Source organism: Magnolia sinica, chromosome 8, assembly GCF_029962835.1.
Source record: "Magnolia sinica isolate HGM2019 chromosome 8, MsV1, whole genome shotgun sequence".
Classification (NCBI taxonomy): domain Eukaryota; kingdom Viridiplantae; phylum Streptophyta; class Magnoliopsida; order Magnoliales; family Magnoliaceae; genus Magnolia; species Magnolia sinica.
Genome location: NC_080580.1, coordinates 47277741 through 47298969, shown reverse-complemented (window position 1 = coordinate 47298969; position 21229 = coordinate 47277741). Strand labels below are relative to the sequence as shown.

Here is a 21229-nt window from a genome sequence, read left to right as displayed (position 1 = left end):
TGCTCGAGGTCACTACAAAGGGCTCGTCACCAATCAATGTAGGCCGACAGCACGAATATAGTGTCCCATACTATCATAATCAGTCACGAGTCTGGTGTGCTCATTGGTCACTACAGGGAGGCTCGTCACCCCAGCGTAGGCCGACAACTCGACCACGGTGTCCCATACCACCATGCCCGGCTCATGAGTCTTAGCGGATCAAGGTACAATGGTTAACGGAATTGCATCAATAAGTTTGGTATCCTAAATTCAAACAATAGCGTCATACATGGTGCACATCTACCGGGACGATCGGGTTACTTGACGAGCTCGACTAGCACGAGCGCACGTTGAGTTGAACGACATAGCGTGCGCAAACACCCCGTGTGGCCAAACCACTACCGTCAACCCTAATACGACTCGGGTTCGTCAAACACGTCCTACGTGGCGAAAACAACCTCGGCCACGAACTCAAGGTTTGTTACCGATTCCCTGGACTATTTCATAGTCCCAAACACATTCAAGTATAACAGATATTCATACTAGCAATTCAGAACAGTAATGGATCAACAATTCCTATCATACAATATGTGAGCATTTGATGAATATCAACTTAACATGGATATACACATAAGTAGAGCCTGAATTTAAACAACAAAGAATGTAAATTGCATTTAGGAAATCATACACACCGATAAGATAGTTGAGAATCTCTTTTTAACGCCCGTAAAGAGGATAATATGTTACACACTAGATCAATCAGACATTTCTACAAACACTTAGACTACATATTCCAACATACATGACATATGTTGGTGATAACACACATTTGGACAATTCCTTTTGCCAAGGAGTTGAGACACATACAACTAGCACAAATACACGATAATTAATCATGACAAACACATGTTCGTATTTCATATGTATATGATACTTTCTACATATACAAGGAATACACAAATCTCAATATAGCTCATATATATTAGGAACGCAATATAAACGTCGCATTTGGCATGTGAAATTGCACCCACAACAATAATAAACTATTATCCGACATTAAAAGCCTTGAAAACGATAACCTATACGAATATAGTCCGCACCTTAAACCAGGAAGTGCGCAACAGATCAGATTCAGACGATTAGTCTTCGTCAACGACGACTAGATAACTTAAGGCATGAATAAAATGAGCTACATCAACACTTAGACTATTCTAAGCTTCAAAACAGGTTATGGTTTGATTGACTTACCCAAGAATGAACTTAGAATCGCCGAAATAACGATTCAGAAGTGATAGTTTAGGGACGCAGAATAACAGGAAAGAATCTCAAGATGATTCACCAACTTCTCTCTCACTTTCTCTCTCTTTTCCTCTCTCTCTCTCTTAGCTAGGGTTTAGGAAATTCGTATGAAATTTGAGAGTGAGGGTTTAAGGTCTTTATATAGGCCTAGAGTTGATGAAAATAGCCCCAGGGCCAAGGTATACTTAGGTTATAACCAAATCGGGTCTATTTCGATCCAACGGAGCACTTCTGGTGGTCCCTTTTTCACGTGTGGTCGGACTTTAGCTCACTGACCATAGATCTAGGTCAGGCTGAGTTTTTGTACCAATTGGATTTACAGATCGCTCATGGCAGACCAATCTCCATTCAACGATCACCGAAACTCGATCAGGTCCACTGACACTATGACATGCCTGGGCCATCTTCCCTAATCCGAGGGTAAATTTGGGTTAGAATTCAACGGTCAGATTGCTTAAAATCGGCGCGCAAGCGACACGACTCAGATTTCATAAGTTCATATTTAATTTCTCATCTTTCTCACTCTTTACTCTGGACTCAAGCAAATCGAGTCAGGACATCATCTGGACTTGATTTCTGAGGTAATTGTCAAGCCCAACAAGGTGATCATAATTTTCTAAGATCATCGCTATCGGACTTTCAACGCGCGGTCTAGATCCAATACAAAGTTTCCAAGTACTCCCAAGAGCAACTGGATTTAACGTTGAATCCTAGATTTCAGGGTAACATAGCGCTAACGATTCTATAGGTTTTGAGTCTTGCAGATCAAATTTAAAGTGATTGATGCTAATTTCACAAGCAATCGAGTTTAGCGCTAGTTAACCCACATATAACTTCTAAAGAATTTGAGGTAGTACTCGGGTCTTTGCACGAAATTTTTCGGGTCATTACAAAACTCTACACTCAATCATACACAAGAATTTATTCGAGTTTGGATTACATACCCTACACTTAATCATACACAAGAAATGAGTATGAATAGACTCTACAATTGACAACTTACTTGTTGGATTGGTCCCTGTTGATGCACCTTGCTTGATATGCTTGATCGATGTTCTCTAATGCTTCAATCAACTTCTCTTGTGCTATTCTGATTTTTGAAGTTGGTCTTCTTCAGCTTCCTTGTATTGACTACATTACACTTGATGCTCCAATTAGGCTACCAAGGTAATGGGAGGGGTTTGGTTGAATCTCCTAAAACTAAAGACTTAGTTGGTTTCCAAATAGGGATTCACCTACGTGCGTATTATAAATGTTTAAAAGATAAATTATTTACCTATTGGATTGGTATCTATCATTTAAAGAACGCAAGAAATCAAGATCATATTCATAAGGAGTTTGGAATACTCATAAGAGTGATTAATCACATGGAAGATGACTTGAATTCCTTTGCATAAGATCTTACAAGTGTTGGAAAGTATTGGGATACACTAAGGCTTCTAACTCACTAAAATATCATCAAAATGCATAATAACTAAATGCCCATTTTATAGAAATTGTGGTGCAACAGTTATAAAACAGTTAGTTAACAGCTCTTTCGATAGGATTGAAAGGCCCTTCGATATGATCGAAGGTCTTCAATAGGATCGAGCTCTCCCTTGATCCCAATAAGAAACTCTAAGATTTTTTATTTTTAATTGCTGGACTGTTTTTTTAATCCCATGGAGCTGGTCTTTGATTTTATTGAGATGGTCTTCGATTTTATCGAAATATATTAATAGACGGTCGATAAGATTGAGAACCACTTAAAAACTATTGTATTTGGATAATTTAATTTACAACAGCTCTACACTTCTTTTATTACAACAGCTCTACGCTTCTTTTATACTATCTTATCATGTTTTAATTAGACTTCTAAGATTATAGGATGATCAATCAAAGATTTATTTATTTAGGATTTATTATTTAGATGATAGATTATTTTGCATCTGTGATTAAGGTCACCAAAACACTTCAATTTACTTATTTTTCGCTCCTTGGGTTTTTATATAACATCGGTATTTAGTTTTCAATTTCTATGGGCTTAACTAACTCATTGTTAGGTATACTTTATAGGATTGACAAATAAATGCACATATGCGTGCAGTGATTGTTGCTCGCTATTCAAAGCGTGAATACTCAATGCGCGTCCATGGTGGGCACAACCAACGAGAGCAATGCGTGTAATAACTTATTGGTAGAGCCCAGCACACATGTTTTTTAAGGCGCTGCAGCGATGTTTGCGTACGGGGCTAGGGAATCTTGGGAAAAAAAAAAAAGACAAAAAAAACACGAGTTCAATGAAAGAAGCAGAGAGAAAAAAAAAGAGGAGATAAAGCTTGTGGGGCCCACTGTGATCAGAACCCCAAAAGCAATGGTTGGATCGTGGTTGTCCATTATTTTCTAAAGTGCGGCCCAATTAATAATTGGATGAAGTTTACTTTTTTTTTTTTTTTTTTGAAAATCCATCACAGTGGTGGGTTAGATGGCATGCATATGGCACGGTGAACCCAAACGGACAGTTGAATGACATTAACAAAGTAGGTGAATAAAGTTTGCAGGCATGTCCATCCATCCAACGTTGTTGAAAACGTAGTGAATTGAAGGAAGAGGTGAGGAAACAGACAGACCACCTCATTTTGGCTCTCCCCTCCTAACATCACAAACAACACAAAATGTTCCCTCCCTCCCTCCACTGCTATTATAGTTTGAATTGACTTTGATGAATGCTTATACCCCGCAACGCAAAAGACCCAAAATCCAAAAAAGCCTCTGAATTGTGTTACTTCCGGAATCGGATCTGACCTGCTCTTGAATCTGAAACCCATATTCTTATTAATTCTGTGATCTGATCTTTAATCGTGTTCGTTGATCATCATGACGGGGTTGAAAGCTGTGACCTTGACCCACGTCCGATACCAGAGGGGGGATCGACTGGGCCATTGCCTGGCATGGGTGTCCCTCATTCCTGTCTTCGTCAGTCTCGGCGGCTTCGTCTCTCACTTCATCTTCCGTCGCGAGCTCCAGGCTATGTTCTTTGCTCTCGGACTCATCCTCTCTCAATTCCTCAATGAATTCATAAAGACCTCCGTCCAGCAATCCCGCCCTGACACTTGCGCTGCCCTCGAGATGTGCGATTCTCATGGCTGGCCCTCTAGCCACTCCCAGTACATGTTCTTCTTCGCTACCTACTTTACCCTTCTTACCTTAAAGGGCATCGTCTCCCCAGTCCGCCCCCACTCTCTCTTTGTCCCTCTCCTCCCATGGCCCTTCGCCTTCCTCACCATGTACTCTAGGGTCTATTTGGGCTACCACACTGTCGCTCAGGTTTTTGCTGGAGCCGGCCTTGGACTTGTTCTTGGGGCACTCTGGTTCACCTTTGTTAATTCTCATCTCTATACCTACTTCCCTGCTATCGAAGAGAGTGCTTTTGGCAAGTACTTCTACATCAAGGATTGTTCCCACATCCCCAATGTCCTCGAGTTTGAGTATGACAATTCCAGAGCTGCTCGCAAGAATTCCTTAGGCAAGTCTAACTGACGCCTGCCCCCCAATGAAAATGACCAATCAGGTGCCACTTCTGCCTTTCTTTTCTTATCCTTTTGTTTTCTTTCTTTAAATATTCTATGCATTTTGCAAATCTTGTTGAGTTTCGCCTATTTAGTTAAGTAATAGACTCTATAAATCTCTCTCTTTGGGCTATAAGATAATATATTTTGGCAACATCCGCCATTACATCCTTCAGAGTACATGCCCACATTTTATTGATGCTTAAAATCTGGGTGCTTATTGCGCTCCAGTGTCAGGTGTACCGTGGATATGAATTAAAAGGCCATGGCTATAGCTTCAGCTAGAGCATAACCATGCAAATTACTCCTTTATACTTCTCATCCTTTTACTTTTTCTTTTGTAGCCATTCAAATGAAAATTGTTTTGAAGCCACAATAAAAGACGTAACTTTTCTTTCCTGAACGGTGATCTGGGCATTCCAGATTGCTAGTCCCATTTTCAATGGGGCATTACCACAAAAAATACACCGATCCAACAATCTTAACCATCTTTTTGTTATCACTGAAGCTTTGCTACCGTTGAAAAATGATATAACAGATCCCTTTCAGAACTATATAAAGGGCATAAATCAGTAATAGTAAGCTACAATTCTTTCATATAGAACTTGCAGAATGTGTAAAAAAGACAAGATGCTAAATGTTTTCTAATTCACAATAAGGAATTTTATTAAAGAAAAGACCAGAAGAAGAAGAAGAAGAAGAAATTCATCACCTCACTAAATTAGAAGAATGCGCATCATATGATGACAACCTAGTCACACTGTTTGTAGCAAATGAATCTGCAACATCGCTCACCTGTAAATGAATATGGTGAAAAGAGGCCATCTGTTTCAGATCATGAATTTCCTCCAAATAGTATGGGTGTTAGGAAATCACCACTGAAGTGTAAAGAGAATCACTATTCTCAATGGGTGGAGTGGAAGAGGGGAAATGTCTTGCACCCTTTAGAATTCATGAACACCGAAGGAACGACGTATACCCACCTCACACTGCTTGAAAAGTCCCAAGAAAGGAACCCCCATTTAAGGGACCCATGTTGCCCATGGAGCCTCTATCAACTCCTTGTGGTGGCTTCTTCCATTCTTCTCGTGATCTTGTTGTAGACTCTGCCATGAGCAAATGTCCTCAAATCTCCAAACTTGCCTACCTTTTGACATTGTGAAAGCTCTCCTAAAGTAGGATGCACAAGAAAAATTGATTGCCTAATTGTTTTTGTCCTACAAGGGGTGCCTAAGTAGCTTTGAAAAGTTATTATCTCATTTTGCTCCTTCCGCAAGCCATGGACCCTACGAATCAGCATTTCCTCTCCATTTTGGAGAAGGGCAAGAGAACCAGCTAATCCATAAAAGCTAATCCCCTGAGAACACATCGTTTGATGTAACCAAATCAAAAGAAGAAATTTGAATTTTGATATTGACATTTTGCTTTTCTGAAGGGTTTTTTAGTTATATATTTCAAAGATCAAATTAACAAAGCTTCCTTTCAAGTTGATAATTGAGCCCATGACGTAGGTAATGCAACACATGCGATAAAAGCCCTGCAACGAATGTAATGGGAAGAGCAACACATGCTCAATCGAGAAGAAGAAAACCATTCCATCACTCACTAAAAAAAACACTTTTTCGATTTTCACTTATAGAATCTGTTCAATGTATGGCTTGCATGTCTATTTATAGTCGCAAGTACATAGAATTTCTTATAGTTCTTAAATTGATTCCTTATGGTTTAGACATGATCAATCTTAATTGCACTCGGCTTCTATTAAAATAATGTAAATGCACTAAAACTAGGTCCTCGCTAACTTGTATAACAAGCTAGACCAACTAGGACACTTACCTAGTCATGGAATCTTTCTAACCAAGCCAAGGTTACTATGGCTCAATATTGTATCATTACTGTGGCATGCTACTTTTGCATGCTAGGAAAGTATCCCATTGAGAACACACCCTCGAGTTGGAAGCCGATGTCAATTCTCAAACTTGATGCACCCCAGTGGTGAGTCTTCTTTGGTCGTTGTGGTAGTTGGTGATGAAGCCCTCCCTATTGTCTAGGAACGATGAAGACCAGATCTTGTTCCCTCTTTTCTTACACTCTCTGGTGTGTCATCTTTTTGGAGTCGCTTATGGTACTCATTGGGACCCATTTGCTTCTATTTCCGTTATTACTGTTAGGTTAATCTTGCAACATTCTTGATATTTTCTTGGGTCACAGCGACAACCTTTGTCTTGCTGTTTTGTGGTGGTGATTCAATAATGATAATGACCACCATTGTTACTGTTACAATATGGGCTGTAAAGGTCGTTATGATCAAATTAGAAAAAAAAAAAAAGAACAAACAAAGAAAGAAAGAAAAGAAAAGAAAAAAACTAAACAGCCTTGTAACGGGCTGTTATGGGGCTTCTTTTTCTTTTTTTTTTTTGTAAAATGGTCATTACAGCCCCGTAAAGCGTAATGGTACCGACTGTTATGTAATGGTAACAGTGATGCCCATTACACAATACAGGGCTGTTATGCTTGATTTTAAAAAATGGCCCGTAATGGGATGGATACGGGCCCATAACAGGCCGATACTTTTCTTTTTCTTTTTTAACTTTAAAAAGATTTTGACCGTTACAGGGCTGTAAGTGCCATTATGGCTTGTACTGTAACAGCCATAAGGCTGGCCGTTATGGCTATTGTTAACATTATCGAATACTTTTTATGTTGCCCGATCATGAGAATAATCAATCTATGAGCTTGTTCTGTTGTGATCTTTTGTAGTTTGGAGAAGGTTATTGGTACAGTTTGGCATCAGGGTGTCCCGTATCCATTACGATATGGCCGTATCAGCCGATACGTATCTGTAACGGCAGTGGCCGTTACACGTAACGGGGCACCCCCCGATTCTGTAGCCGTAACGGCCGTTACGGGGTGTAACGGCCATTACTGCCCTGTAACGGTCATGGCGTAACGATAAAAAAACAGCCATTTTTTTTAATTTTTTTCTTTTTAAGGTCTGTTTTTTCATTTTTTAAAAACTTCTTTCTTCCAAACTCTTCCTAAATCATTCTATTGCTATTTTCGACCATTCTTAGCTTGATATTACAGATAAAAACAACTTATATTAAGGATTTTCTTGATTCGAAGCTCCGTAGGCCATTTTGCAGAAATTCCTCAGAAATAGGTATTTATATTTTTTATTCAATGTTTTGTTGTTTGAATGGTAGAATATGATGTGTTAATCATAATAGAAGATATTAATGTCCATTTTATAGATTGTTACTGTCATTTTTTATATATATTTTTTTACAAATTTTTTCTATTTATGCACTATTTTCGGTCTTTTTTAAAAAAAAAAAAATTGAAAAATCATTTTTATTGAATGTTTTGCTGTTTTAATGGTAGAATATGATGTGTTAATCATAGTAGAACATGTTGATGTTCATTTTACAGATTGTTGTTGTTATTTTATATATATATTTTTAAATTTTTTTATTTACGCACTATTTTTGGCCTTTTTTTTTAAAAAAAAAAATCAAATATATTACACATGTAAAATATTTTCATATTACATTCATTCTAATATAGCTATCATTGATAATAGATTGTTAGAAAATTAAATATATGAGTTTTACAGTCAAATCCAGGTTATCTAGGTTCATAAACTCATCAGACAATCCGATGTAACTTCTCACCAAAGAGTGGACCATTACACCACCATAAACATGTTCTAATTTATAAATGAATGCACATTTGGAATGCTTAGAATATTCCGGATTTAATTCATATTTTTTTGGCAAAAAATAAAAAAATGCACCGTTACGGACCGTTATGCCCCCGTATCGCTGTTACACCCCCGTATCTGTATCGGTATCGGAGGGCACCGTTACGCCAACCGATACCGATATGGGATACCTTGTTTGGCATACGGATCATTGGAAGATTGGTAGAGACAAGGTGTTCCGTATATGTTACGATACGCCCTTAAAGGCCGATACGTATAGGTAACGGCCATGATCATTACGCGTTTGATGCAGGACAATTAACCACTTGCTCTAAAAGCTCGAACTGTTAGAGTATGGCGAATTAATCCCTTTATCTCATAGCCCAGGCCCTATATCTCGTGGGTTAGGACCTCGGCCGAATCCCCCTCGTGGGCCCCAAGTCACATGGGCTGCCCACCACGAGTGTGTCCCCGCATCCCATGGGCTACCCCACTTGAGACCGATGTGAAATGCCACTGCATTAATCACTCTCGGTGAGGAGTCTCAAACACGAGACTTCCCCCGTGGGCCCCAAATCACATGGGTCACCCACCTCGAGTGTGTCCCTGCATCCTACGGGCTACCCTACTCAAGCCCGATGTGAAATTCCCCTGCATTAATCACCCCCGGTGAGGAGTCTCGAACACGAGACCTCCCCCTCTGATACCAATTTGATGCAGGACAATTAACCACTTGCGCTAAAAGTTTGAACTGTTAGAGTATGGCGAATTAATCCCTTAATCTCATAGCCTAGGCCCCACATCTCGTGGGTTAGGACCTCGGCCAAACCCCCCTCATGGGCTCGTGGGCCCTAAATCACATGGGCCCCCCACCATGAGTGTGTCCCCGCATCCCACGGGCTACCCCACTTGCGCCCGATGTGAAATGCCCCTACATTAGCGTTACCGGGGTGAAACGGGACCGTTGGTTTTTTAAGACCATATCAGCCGTTACAGTGGTCGTAAAGGCCGTTGCAGGGTATAACGACCGTTACTGTCGTAAAGGTTGAAAAACGACCACTTTTTCCATTTAAAAAAAAAAAAAAAAAAACTTTTATCATTCCAAAAACTCTCCTAGGTCATTTTACAACTGATTTCGATCACTCTTACTATAATTTTTAATATTAAAACCGTATATTGAAGTGATTTGAGCAAATAGAACCTCCTAGGTAATTACAACTGATTTTGACCGCTCTTACTATAGTTTTTAATATTAAAACTATAGATTGAAGTGATTTGAGCGAATAGAACCTCAAGGGCCATTTAAAAAAAATAAAATAAAATTTGAAAAAGTAGTATTTATGACTTTATGACTTTTCCTGATTTCTAGTTCTAATGCTTGATTGTGATGTGTAAACATTAGAGACTTATAATCATGTTCACAAATTCACTAGACAGCCCGATACAACACTCTCACCAAAGAGTGGACCATTACACTATCATAAACATGTTCAAAAAAAAATAAAAATGAATATATATATATATATATATATGGAATATTTACATTATTCTGGATTTTCTAGATATTTTTTTAGAATTTTTCGGACAAATCTAAATTTTCAACCGTTACGAGGTTGTAACAGCCGTTACACCCCCTTATCGGCCATTACGGCCAATACCCGTATCGGTAATGGTGGAGACTGTTATGGCCACCGTTACCGATACGGAATACTTTGGGTAGATATTGGAGATAGGAAGAACACATGATAATAGCTAGAGAAACTTGGATAAAAGTTGGAAGATGGATAAGGGTAATTGTAATAGGTAGAAGATTCCTGATAGGAGTATCCATATGGAGCCTAGGAATATCCACTTTTCGCAGGCATTTCACAATAAGGAACAAGGATGTTTAGGAACAGATATTTGAGAGAATTTCTGGACAGACTGCAGGCTGGGATTAGGGATAACTTTGAGCTAGGTATTTGGGCTGAAAGCTTACAGATTTGAGACGGTAATGTGCTGTAATGGGTTCAGATTTGTTCTATAACTGAGGCAGAAAACAGGACTTTAACATGGGGAGATTCTGCAGGTTGTAGTGCAGGATGTTGATTGGAAATTAGCGAACGATTCTGTTAATATTGTCGGAGAAAGAAGAAAATTTCTAGTAACTGATTTTCAGTAGGAACAAAATTTCAGGTTAACCAATTGATCCAAGAACAACTTGATAGCAGAAAACAGAAATCAGATTAAATTTGATTATAACAGGTGGGGACTTGATGCAAAAACAGATCCAGATTAGTACCAATTTGCAGATAGGGATCGGATTAACTGGATGGTCTTAAAGACCAGTTTTAGCAGAAAATTTGATTCTTAGCCTAGATACAACATTTTTTTTATTTTATTTTGCATGAATACAAGAATTGGCCAATGATTTGATTTGAAGAAACAGAGACCAGATCAATAACCAGTTGTTGCAGAATCTGACAAAGATAATTTTGTGTTTTTTGCAGAATCTGACAAAGATAATTATCCCCCAAGAAAAAACAAGTCAACAAAAACCTCCTTTTAAGATTGATAATTGAGCCTATAACATAGATAATGCAACACATGCAGTAAAACCTTCATAACTAATGCAATGGGACTCATGGTATTACCCATAAAAAAACTTTATTCAAATATCATTTGTAACATCTTTCATATGTATGTCCTGCATGCCTATGTATAGGAAATCTTGATGAGCTTTCTTTCAGATCTCTACCTATGGGAATGGCGGAATGGTTGTAAAGAAGCTTTGATGAAGTGGTGAGCAGGTTGGTCCCTGACATGGATGTATATGAGGTGTCTAGGCAAGATGGTTTCTCAATGGCATTCTATCAGAGATGTTGGGTGTCATTAAAGATGATGTTATGAGCTTCTTCTCGGAGTTCCATGCTAGCTCCAGAATAAGCAATGTGCCAGATGCAAAATGCATCCCTCTCATCCTGAAGACAGGATGTGGTTAACATTCATTATTCTAAACCCATTAGCTCAGTCTGAGGCATCAACCAAATTGTGGATAAGGTCCTCCCAGCTATGTTGAGGTAGGTCTTATGTTTCGTCATTAGGAGATGGCATATAATCATGCTGCTTGGGACATTGTCAAATATTCTTTATCCAAGATCGGTTTTGGGGAAAGATGGATTGAGGGGGGCAAAGAATGCATGTCTGTGGTTTCCTTATTAAGTTCTTATGAATGACGCACCGGCCTGTTTCTTTGCTAGCTCGGTAGGCATCCGTTTAGGGCGAACCTTTGTCCCCTCCCTTGATTTCAATAATGTTAGAAGGTTTAAGTTTGCTTATGGAGAAAGCATTTGCTTGCGGCATTGTGAGGGGTAGCAACTTCAATTTGTGGATGATACTATCTTGTTTTGTGATACCAAAGTGAATCAAGTGGCCAATGTTAAATAATTTTTAGATGTTTTGGGCCATTGTAAGGTTTGCAAGTGAATCTCAGTAACGTGCCATGTCGGATGTGGCTATTAGTGAAGACATTTTGAACCTATTGGCAAGGTGCGTTAGTTGTAAAGTGGGGAGTCTCTTGTGTTTTTATTTCAGTGTACCACTTGGTGGAAATCCAAGATCAACTGCTTTTTGGGATTCCATTATGGAGAGGATTGGGTAGAAGCTTTCTAGATGGAAAGGGAAGTATCCATCCATGGGGTGGAAAAATCACTCTCACGAAGGTGCCTTTCTATAATCTTTTCCTTTATTCCTCTCTTTTTAAGATCCTCGCTTTCATGCTTTTGAAGATTGATTGAGTCGAAAGGGAAGCCATAATTTCTACCTTGTTAAATGGAAGTGCAAAAGCCTATGCGCAATGCGGTGCTCAGAATCAATAATAGTAGGGAGAGGAGTGGTTGCTCTTGATTAAGTGATGGAGAAGATTTGTCGAGGAAATAAACACAGTATTGATGAAAGTCATCAGGGGAAAAAAACGGTGATTTCTGTGGTGTACATTTGTGAATCTAGCCAAAACAAGCTCCAAAGCATGTAAAGCCACCATTTGGCCACTGGCATAGAGGGTTCTCGATCCAGAAGCAGAAAAAGCCTCTACACCTGCCCTAGAGCATCAGTCCCATAGAAGACTTTGTGCCTAGTGCAGAAAGTCACAACCACGTGTATAGCCAAGTAGGAGTTCAAACTACTTTCTAAGATTGACAAAATCAAACCTTCTCTTGTCCAATCGTAGATTGACACATCATCAGAGCCATCTAACTACCTTTTTGGTAGGAATACAAGCCCTTGAAGGCTACAAAATCCTCTCCAAACATGTGATTTGAAGATCTTCTTAGGACTTCTGGCCCCAACACTATACTCCTTAACTGAAGTGAGTCTTGCTTTTGGCTGAACACTCCCACTCTCTAAGGGAGGGGCTTTGTGCCAGTAGTTGGCCTCCTTAGGAGAAGTCTCTGCGCCCCTCACAGACTTGCTGCATAGGCTATGTGCCTACCACAAAGATGCATTCTGTCCCATGTTTATGAGACAACCAATCACCAGGACTAGGAATCTAGGATCATCCCACTCCACTTGGATCATCCCACTCCACTTGCTGACTTCCCTCACCTTGCATTTGGCCTTAAAGCCACATGCGCAGAGGGTCTCACGTGACTGCCAAGAGTCTGTACTTTGGTCAGTCTTGAAATCTCAACACTATAGTACTTCAATTCCTTTCCTCAGTCTGCTTCAGATGCTAGACCATTTGTGACAGGCACTGAGGTCCCTGCTCATAACTACAGGCACCAGGGTCACTACTTATAACTGTAGCCTTTTCCCCTTTTATTTCAAAGGTTTTCCTGAAGTTATGTAACCAATGGCTTGTCACAACTAGGGTTGTAAATGTCCCCAAAATTAATGAAACCCTCTAAAATGGATTTTGGATGCAAATATGGCGCACTATTATTTAAAACAAATAAATAAAAAAAGACAATTTTTTAAAACAATTCTGAAGGCAGTTGTTTCCTAGGTGTGAGTGCTAGGTGGCATGGTGATGCAGGACGAATGGTATAGACTAAATATGATGCAAAGAGATTATAGATGGATTAAAGAGCAATCCAAAGTATAAGATATACTAACCTACCACAAAATTAAGAATTCAAATAAACAATAGAATTCAGATTTCAATCTAAATCACAATCCCACAATAAACTAAACCATATAAAAACATGAATTTTAAATGATCAATGGAAGATAGAACTTTCCCTATAGCATAGGCTTAGGTCCAATTCAAAGGGGCTGATTTGGTCTTTCCAAGGTTAGGGATATGGGAATTTAGGGTTATGGTTTGAGTGTGTACGGTTAGGGATTTGAAAAGAATTAGGGCTTTAGAAGGAATATAGGATTTTATATGGAATTGAGGATTAGGGTTTCATATGGAATTGGGGATTAGGGCATGGGGAAAATTAAAAGAACTAGGGTTTATAGTAGAATAGGAGTTAGGGTTTTATGCTAGAGTTTAAGGAATAGGAAGATGGGTTGAAGAAAGGGAAGAAAACTGAGAGAATTTGTACTGTAATCATCATCATGGCCTCACTTACAAATTCACACTGTAATAAGGCATGAAGAATTTGTACTGGATCTTAGCTCTGTCATTGTCATTGTCATCATCATCATGGCCTTTCTCCCAACAATTTGGTGTTGGCTTTGATATGGTAGGTTTGCACAAGTTCTATGAACAATCACCAGCCAGACATCAACTCTTCATCTGTAATTTGGGCTCTGGAACAGCCATGGTAAGAGGTAGACATCACCAACACTTGCATGCCAACAGTCCCACTTAATACAGCCCATGATGCAACTAACTATGCACACCCAAAGTGCAATCAAGTGAGGGTCATGGGGGCTCAGTTTTTGGACATACCACTGTGCATGAGGAACACACAGTGCAGTGTTGGGCATGATAGTGTTGGCATGTAAGTTGGTTTGGTGAAGATATATCAGTGCCTCCCTGGTATTCTTTTCAGCTAACTACTTGGGCATGTCCTTCCACTTTGGTCTGATGGTAGCATATCCCTTGGGTGCTTGATATACTTTGCTTTTGTAGATACCACGTGTCTTAGAGAAAAAAAATCTTTTGCAGAGGGTGGAAAACCTAATTGATGTGGGCAATATGAAAATTGCATTCCTGATTTGTTTCAATCTTGAACCAATTCAGGGATGTACCTTATCCACAGATTTAGGCTTCCAAAACCAGGTTGTATTATCACTTTGAATGCTTCAATCTCTCCATAAACAGTGTAAAATGTACTGGAAGTGGGGATAGAAGAAATAGGAAAAGAATGGATAGAAAGGACAGATTTTGTGGATTTTCTTAGCGCAGGAAAAAAAAAAAAAATTTGACACCAAAAAACTAGAGTGTCACCTCTAGAGACTAGGACTAGAGTCCCACTTCCATGGTGATTCTACTGCAGGAATCAAAATCAATAAACCTTTTTTTTTCCCTTCCAATCGAATATCTGCCCATATTATTTTAGTGCATGCCTAATATATATATTTACAGAGATTTCCTAATCCAAAATTAAATTGCTAACTTGAATGTTGTTGGTCATAATTTTCCTTATCTAAGATCTCTAATCCATAAGAAAAAATAATCTAGATCAGTGTTACCTCTAGAGCCTAGAAGAATCACTTATATGGTGTTTCTATTGCCGGAATCAGACAAGCCTTTTTTTAAAAAAAAAATCTTTTTCTTTTCTTGTCTTTTCCAATCGAACATCTGCCCATTTGTTTCAATGAATGCTTATATATATAGGCTTATTTACAAAGAAGTCCAAATAATATTAAATAGGTAGCTTGAATTCTATTGCTCATAACTTTCCTTATCTAAGTAAGATCTCTTTTCCATTTAAAAAGAAAAAAGAAAAATAAAAAATTAAGAACAAAGAGAGTAACGAATTATAAAATAGAAACTAACAGTGCAACTCTAGAAATTGAAACCCATCGTAGGGTTCAACAAAAGCAGCATTCATTCATTAGAAATTATCATAATCAATTGTCTTTTGGCCCATATTTATATAGCCATACCATAGTTAACATCAATCACTAAATAATAAAAAAGTGAAGGAAAGAAACCTATTCGTTTGCTAATACAAAAGCCAAGAACTAAGCCTATCAGTCCACATAAGTAGTCTATGCCTATCAGTCCATGTAAATAGTCTATGCCTTTTTTATTTGTTGAAAGGGGGAAAAAACTAAATATGGTAGCTGAAAATCAGCACTCGGTCTGTCAAAATGCCAGCCACATGGGCTACTGAATACAACTGTGTCATACAGATTTTCTGTACAATTGTGTATAAACCATATTTCCTGCAATTGGTTGATATATGGGTATTGGACATTTACCCACTCTAGACTTTTATTTCAACTTGATAGATCTCAGCCATATAGTTACTGTTATACAACCATATGGCTGTATATGCTGTACAATTGCTATGCAGGCCGTAAATCATGCATATGGGCACTGTTATACAACCGTATAGCTGTAACCTTTGAAACAGATGCTTTCTTGCTCCCGCACCCGGATCAGTTGCTGCTTCTGTTCTCACTTGGTGCAACCATATTTGGAACTGTCCATCCAACTGGAGTTGCGGGCATCAGTCTTTGATGACTTTAAGAACAAGATCTTGCTGCGTTAAAAAATTGTCATGAACCAGTGAGTATAGAAAAATGGCTGTGGATAAGCCTCAAACATTTAATTGCATTTGGAGGGCCAATGTTGACCACACGCGTGTCTTTGATGACTTTAAGAACAAGATCTGTCACGTGTGTGGTCAACATTGGCCCTCCAAATGCAATTAAATGTTTGAGGCTTATCCACAGCCTTTTTTCTATACTCACCGGTTCATGTTCATGACAGTTTTTTAGAGCAGCAAGATGAATTAGCTGCTCTTTCTCAGCCCAGTATATTTTTATTCTTCGTTCTCTTCTGCTCTGTCTATTTTCTTTTTGTTACTGTCTATTTTTGTTTGCTGGCTTGGCTAAATAATAATAATCAAAAAAAGTATCATTCCATAGATTTGCCTGAATGTGCAGTTGGAAGGGGATGAAACATAGGAGGATCATGTCATGGTCATTTGTATCCTGGATAGTAGTAACATCAAACACTTGCACACCAAGATTTTACTGCCACAATTTTCTTACAGAGAGGATGGATGCAATTATCTTAGTGTGGTATTTTCTGTTTGGGATTTGTGGTGGTTGATGGGTGCCTGTGTTTTTCCTGTGTTTTTAGTATCAACTCTGAGATGCTGCATCTTTAAGTGGAGTGGAGTGGTGTCCCCAGGTGCCACTCTTATAAGCTAGACATGAATCAGTAGGCAGGCAAGAGACAGAGAGACAGACAGGTGATGATGATACTATACTTAAAGATGGCTTGTAACTGATTTATACTCACCAAGAAGACCAAGCAATTGGTGAAGAGGGTAAGTACATTCATGTATGATGCATCAATCAATGTAATGACTGATAGGGGGATGTTCTTCAACTCTCAACTTTCCATATAACAATGGTATTTATTAACTTTCAACTTGGATGATCTAGTTCATATGTTGTCTATGTTGTGTGATGCATACCCTCGTAGGTGGTTCCTCCTCAATTAAGGTGAGCCAAAATACTTCAGCAAGGAAGAAAAAATTCATTCTCTAGCATTGTGACATGGTGCAAACTGGTTATTGAGTAAACGAGATCTCAACACCTGAATTGCGAAGAAATGGGTAAGAGTACACCCACAAGAATATCTGAGTAGAGGGGAGAAATAACTTTATTGATATTAAACTTCTCATAAAATAATTAAGAAAACTCACAACTGTGAAAATGTGGGATGCCCTCTCCCCCCCATTGGATCCTAAAGATAATTCCTATGAATTTTTAATGAAAATCCTCCAACTATTAGATTGATTTTAAATCAATCCTAATTCATTTCAAATCAATCTATAATTTATTTAAGATAATAAAAATCTCACCAACAAAGATTTGGCCTAAAATGACAAATACAAATCTACTAAATACCTCCAAAATCTTCAATCATGTCTTCTAAATCAGTCCGCCTATCTTCAACAAATGGCAAATGTGATCTCTAACATTTAAAGCTGAAATTTTGCAACAAACAATCCAAAATCAACACATGTTGAGCCGTTTATTCATATCGATAATGACTTCATCTTACACGTCAGATACCTCACTATGATACTCAAACAATCCATCACATTAAAGTCGGTGAGATATCTAAGTCATCTAGTAAATCGATCTCATAGGCATTGTCACTCAACTTTCTCTTGACTCGACATGGACCAATTTTCTTAGACTTGAGCTTGTTGTAAGTTACCATTAGAAACCTTTCTTTACAGAGATAAACCATGACCTGGACTAATTTTATTAGATTTGAGGTTGTTGCAAGTTCCCTTGGAAACATTTCTTTATGAAGATAAACTATAAACAAGTTGCATTCTTTAAATATCTTCTCATGCCGATGTTCACAACTTCTCGGTACTTGGTGTTGCTCTGTTTAATCTTCTTATTCATCTGAGCTTACAAGTCTTGGATGTGCTTGGTGAAAGCATCAACATCTTCGCTCACTTAATCTTGTACTGGTAATGGTACCAAGTTAAGTACATGATGTGGGCTTTTTCCGTTTATGATCTCAAATAGTTATTTTTGGGTGGTATGATTTACCGAGCTGTTATAGGCAAACTCGACTTGGGGTAGAGCCATGTCCCATTAAGGTACATTGTTGCCTATGATACTTCTCAAGAGATTACCAAGGCCCTTGTTGACTCTCTCGGTTTGACTGTCTATTTGAGGATGATGTTGATGTAGAGCGGGTTGCGGACACTTTCATAGCCAAGATGGACCAAAGAAGGCCCGATCGGAGGCAAAAGTGATCAGGACTGTTGGAACCCTAAAGCAGGAGTATCTCGCAAACCAGTATGAGTTATTCGACGTATCATATATGATTTTGGGGTAGGAGAAGCTACTTTAGCCAACCAACCCTCTATGCCGGGTTGCCCATGCTGGATTTGCGAGATTCCATTAGATTGACAGTCGAAAATCCATTTTAATTTCGTTTTTACCATTGATAGTAAGTTTTAGTTCGATCATAACTCTTGATCCTTTGAGCTTTAGGAGTCATGCCCAACATGAAAAGGGCTTAGAAAATTTAGGAGAATAACGTGGTTAGGCCAAATTGGACACTTACTATTTTTGGCCAAAAACCATGAAGTCTAGTAGAAATCATGACCGTCTATAAATAGTAAGTTTACTACTTATAGTAAGTCCAGTTTTTTTGGAGTTTGATTCTAGAACTTCTTCCTAGGTTTGAGATCACTATTTAAAGGATTGTAAATTCGTTTTTATCATCAATTAATTTATTTTCGAATTTATTCCTATTTTCCTATTTTCGCTTGTGGATTCGAGGAATCTCTGTAAGAAGTCCATAAAAGCTCTGTGGATTCAGAGTAATTATTCCCTGAGGAGGACGGTGATCGACCTCATCACGTCCATCCTTGCATCAAATGTGTACTAGAGAATTGGGTTTGGTTCCCAATTTCTTTCATAAAGTGCTATAGAAGTGACACACAAACTTTAATTCACAATCTGAAGTTATTGTTTTCGGTACCTTGTATAGTGCACAATCTATGCGAAGAATATGTTAGCAATGTGCATTGCGTCCATCATCATTTTACCTAGAATCAAGTGAGCTATCTTTGAAAATTGGTCTACCACAACAAAATTTAAATATACTCTCCTTTGAGTCTATGAAGACCTAGAATAAAGCCCATAGAAATGTCCACCCATATTGCGACTAGAATGGAAAACCATTTTTTTTTTTTAATTATTAAAGCCAGTGTTCTGCAAATGACCTTTCGAGACTTGGCATCGACAACATCATGCTATGGACCATTCAATGTCAAGGCGCTTATAAGGCCATTATTATTTTCTCCATCATGGCCAATGTTTCATGTCTTTAAAAGTTGTCCACTTGGTCCTCTTCCATGTAGTTTAGATAGAATTTTCTCCCCCAACGATTCTTAGGAAATGCATAATTGAGAGCCCTTAAATAAATATTCGTTGTGTGAGATGAATTCATACTTTGGATCTTGGCTATCCACATATTTGTTAGGCACTTTGCGAAAAAAGGTGTCCTTGTATTATTCTTTTAATGCATTGATTTCCACGACCTCCACGGTTATTGTTCCTAAAAGAATCACCATTCCACTCAAAGCATTTGCCACTTTATTTTAACTTCCAGCTTTGTAACACAAATAAAGAAGTTTATTCTTGTAGAAAAGCCATCCACTTTACATAACGAGCACTTGGCTTGTCTTAGGAGTTGAGATATCTTAACGCCTCATGGTCCGATTATAGAATGGATTTTCAATGAATCTGATAATGCCTCCAATGGTATAACGCCTAGATCATTGCATCAAGATTATATGTGGCACCATGCATCATTAAGCCTCTCACTAAAGCGATTAGCTTGCCTTCCTAACTTAGCATTGTGCCAATACCAACATTTGAAACTTCGCTTTTTCACTTCAAAGACTTTATTAAAATCCAGAAGTGCAATAATTGGAGTCTGTCATCTTTTTTTTTTTTTTTTTTCTTTTTTTTTTTAAATAATAAATTTTATGGTACTGAAGCTTCGGTCCGCCACTTTAGTCTATTCAAACTTACCTTTGCACATGTAACCGGTGACATGTGCAGTAATTGTACTGAGATTTTGAATAATTTTTTGATAAAATGTCATCAAGCCTTGACAGAATGGACCTCTAAAGGGATTTATGAGGTAGGCCACTCCGCAATGGCCTTAATTTTCTCTTGGTCAACCGTGGTCCTTTATACTGACACAATATATAAATAAAACAAACACCATTGGCAAAGAATGAACACTTTTCCAAATTATCAAATAGTGACTTCTAATATATCAAATAATTTTCCATAAGCGATCAAGGTGAATGAATGAATTAGAACTTAAAATAAGAATATTATTGATATAAACAACTAAAAACTTCCAAATAAAGGGTGGTATATCTATTATCAGTCTAATGAAAGTGCTCGGCATATTTGAAAGGCCAAATGGCATGATGGGCCTCTCGTAGAGCCTGTCTTGAGACTTCATTGCGGTTTTCTACTTGTCATCGGCTCATCATACAAATCTGATGATATTTGCTCCTCGGGTTGAATTTTGAAAAGTCTTGCTCCATGTAACATGTCCAACATAGTGTCCAAACATAGGAAAGCGGTACTCAATATAATTTGGTTGATCACATGGCTGCCCACGCATCCTTCCAAGATCTTTCTTAGAGATTAGTAATGCAAGGACAACACATGGGGATATTCTTTTCTAAATTAAATCTTTCTGTAGTAACCCAGTAGGTAGTTGATGGTGCTCAACTTGTTCAGCTGGACTTATTTGATAGTGAGTTAGATTTGATAAACTCAAATCTGACATTAAATCAATGTGGTGCTGAATGTTCGAAGTCTAATTGGTTGTTCCTTGAGTACTAAGTTTTCATATTCATGGAGGAGCTCGTCGGAAAATTTGTTTGTTTTGTATCTTCTTTGGCAACCAAGACTAAATAATGCTGGTCTCTTTGCTTTCCTCTTTAAACGTTCTACACTAAGTGATCTCTAACTCTTGTATCTTCTTTGTATAGTTTTGTTGATTTTTTAGACAAACCTTTCATCC

At 38.3% G+C, this 21229-nt stretch overlaps 1 protein-coding gene across 2 annotated transcripts; it reads left to right on the top strand.

Moving 5' to 3' along the window:
- The first annotated feature begins 3848 nt into the window (after positions 1 to 3848).
- On the top strand, positions 3849 to 17081 carry LOC131253289 (lipid phosphate phosphatase gamma). 2 transcript variants are annotated; one of them, XM_058254239.1, is made up of 2 exons: positions 3849 to 4828; positions 16576 to 16725. In XM_058254239.1, exon 1 carries the CDS (start codon positions 4135 to 4137, stop codon positions 4795 to 4797), a length of 663 nt encoding a protein of 220 aa, XP_058110222.1. In that variant the 5' UTR covers positions 3849 to 4134; the 3' UTR covers positions 4798 to 4828; positions 16576 to 16725. The 2 variants fall into 2 exon arrangements, with proteins under 2 accessions (XP_058110222.1, XP_058110221.1); XM_058254238.1 differs by lacking the exon at positions 16576 to 16725 and adding an exon at positions 16775 to 17081 and having other exon boundaries at positions 3853 to 4828.
- The last annotated feature ends 4148 nt before the right edge of the window (positions 17082 to 21229 follow it).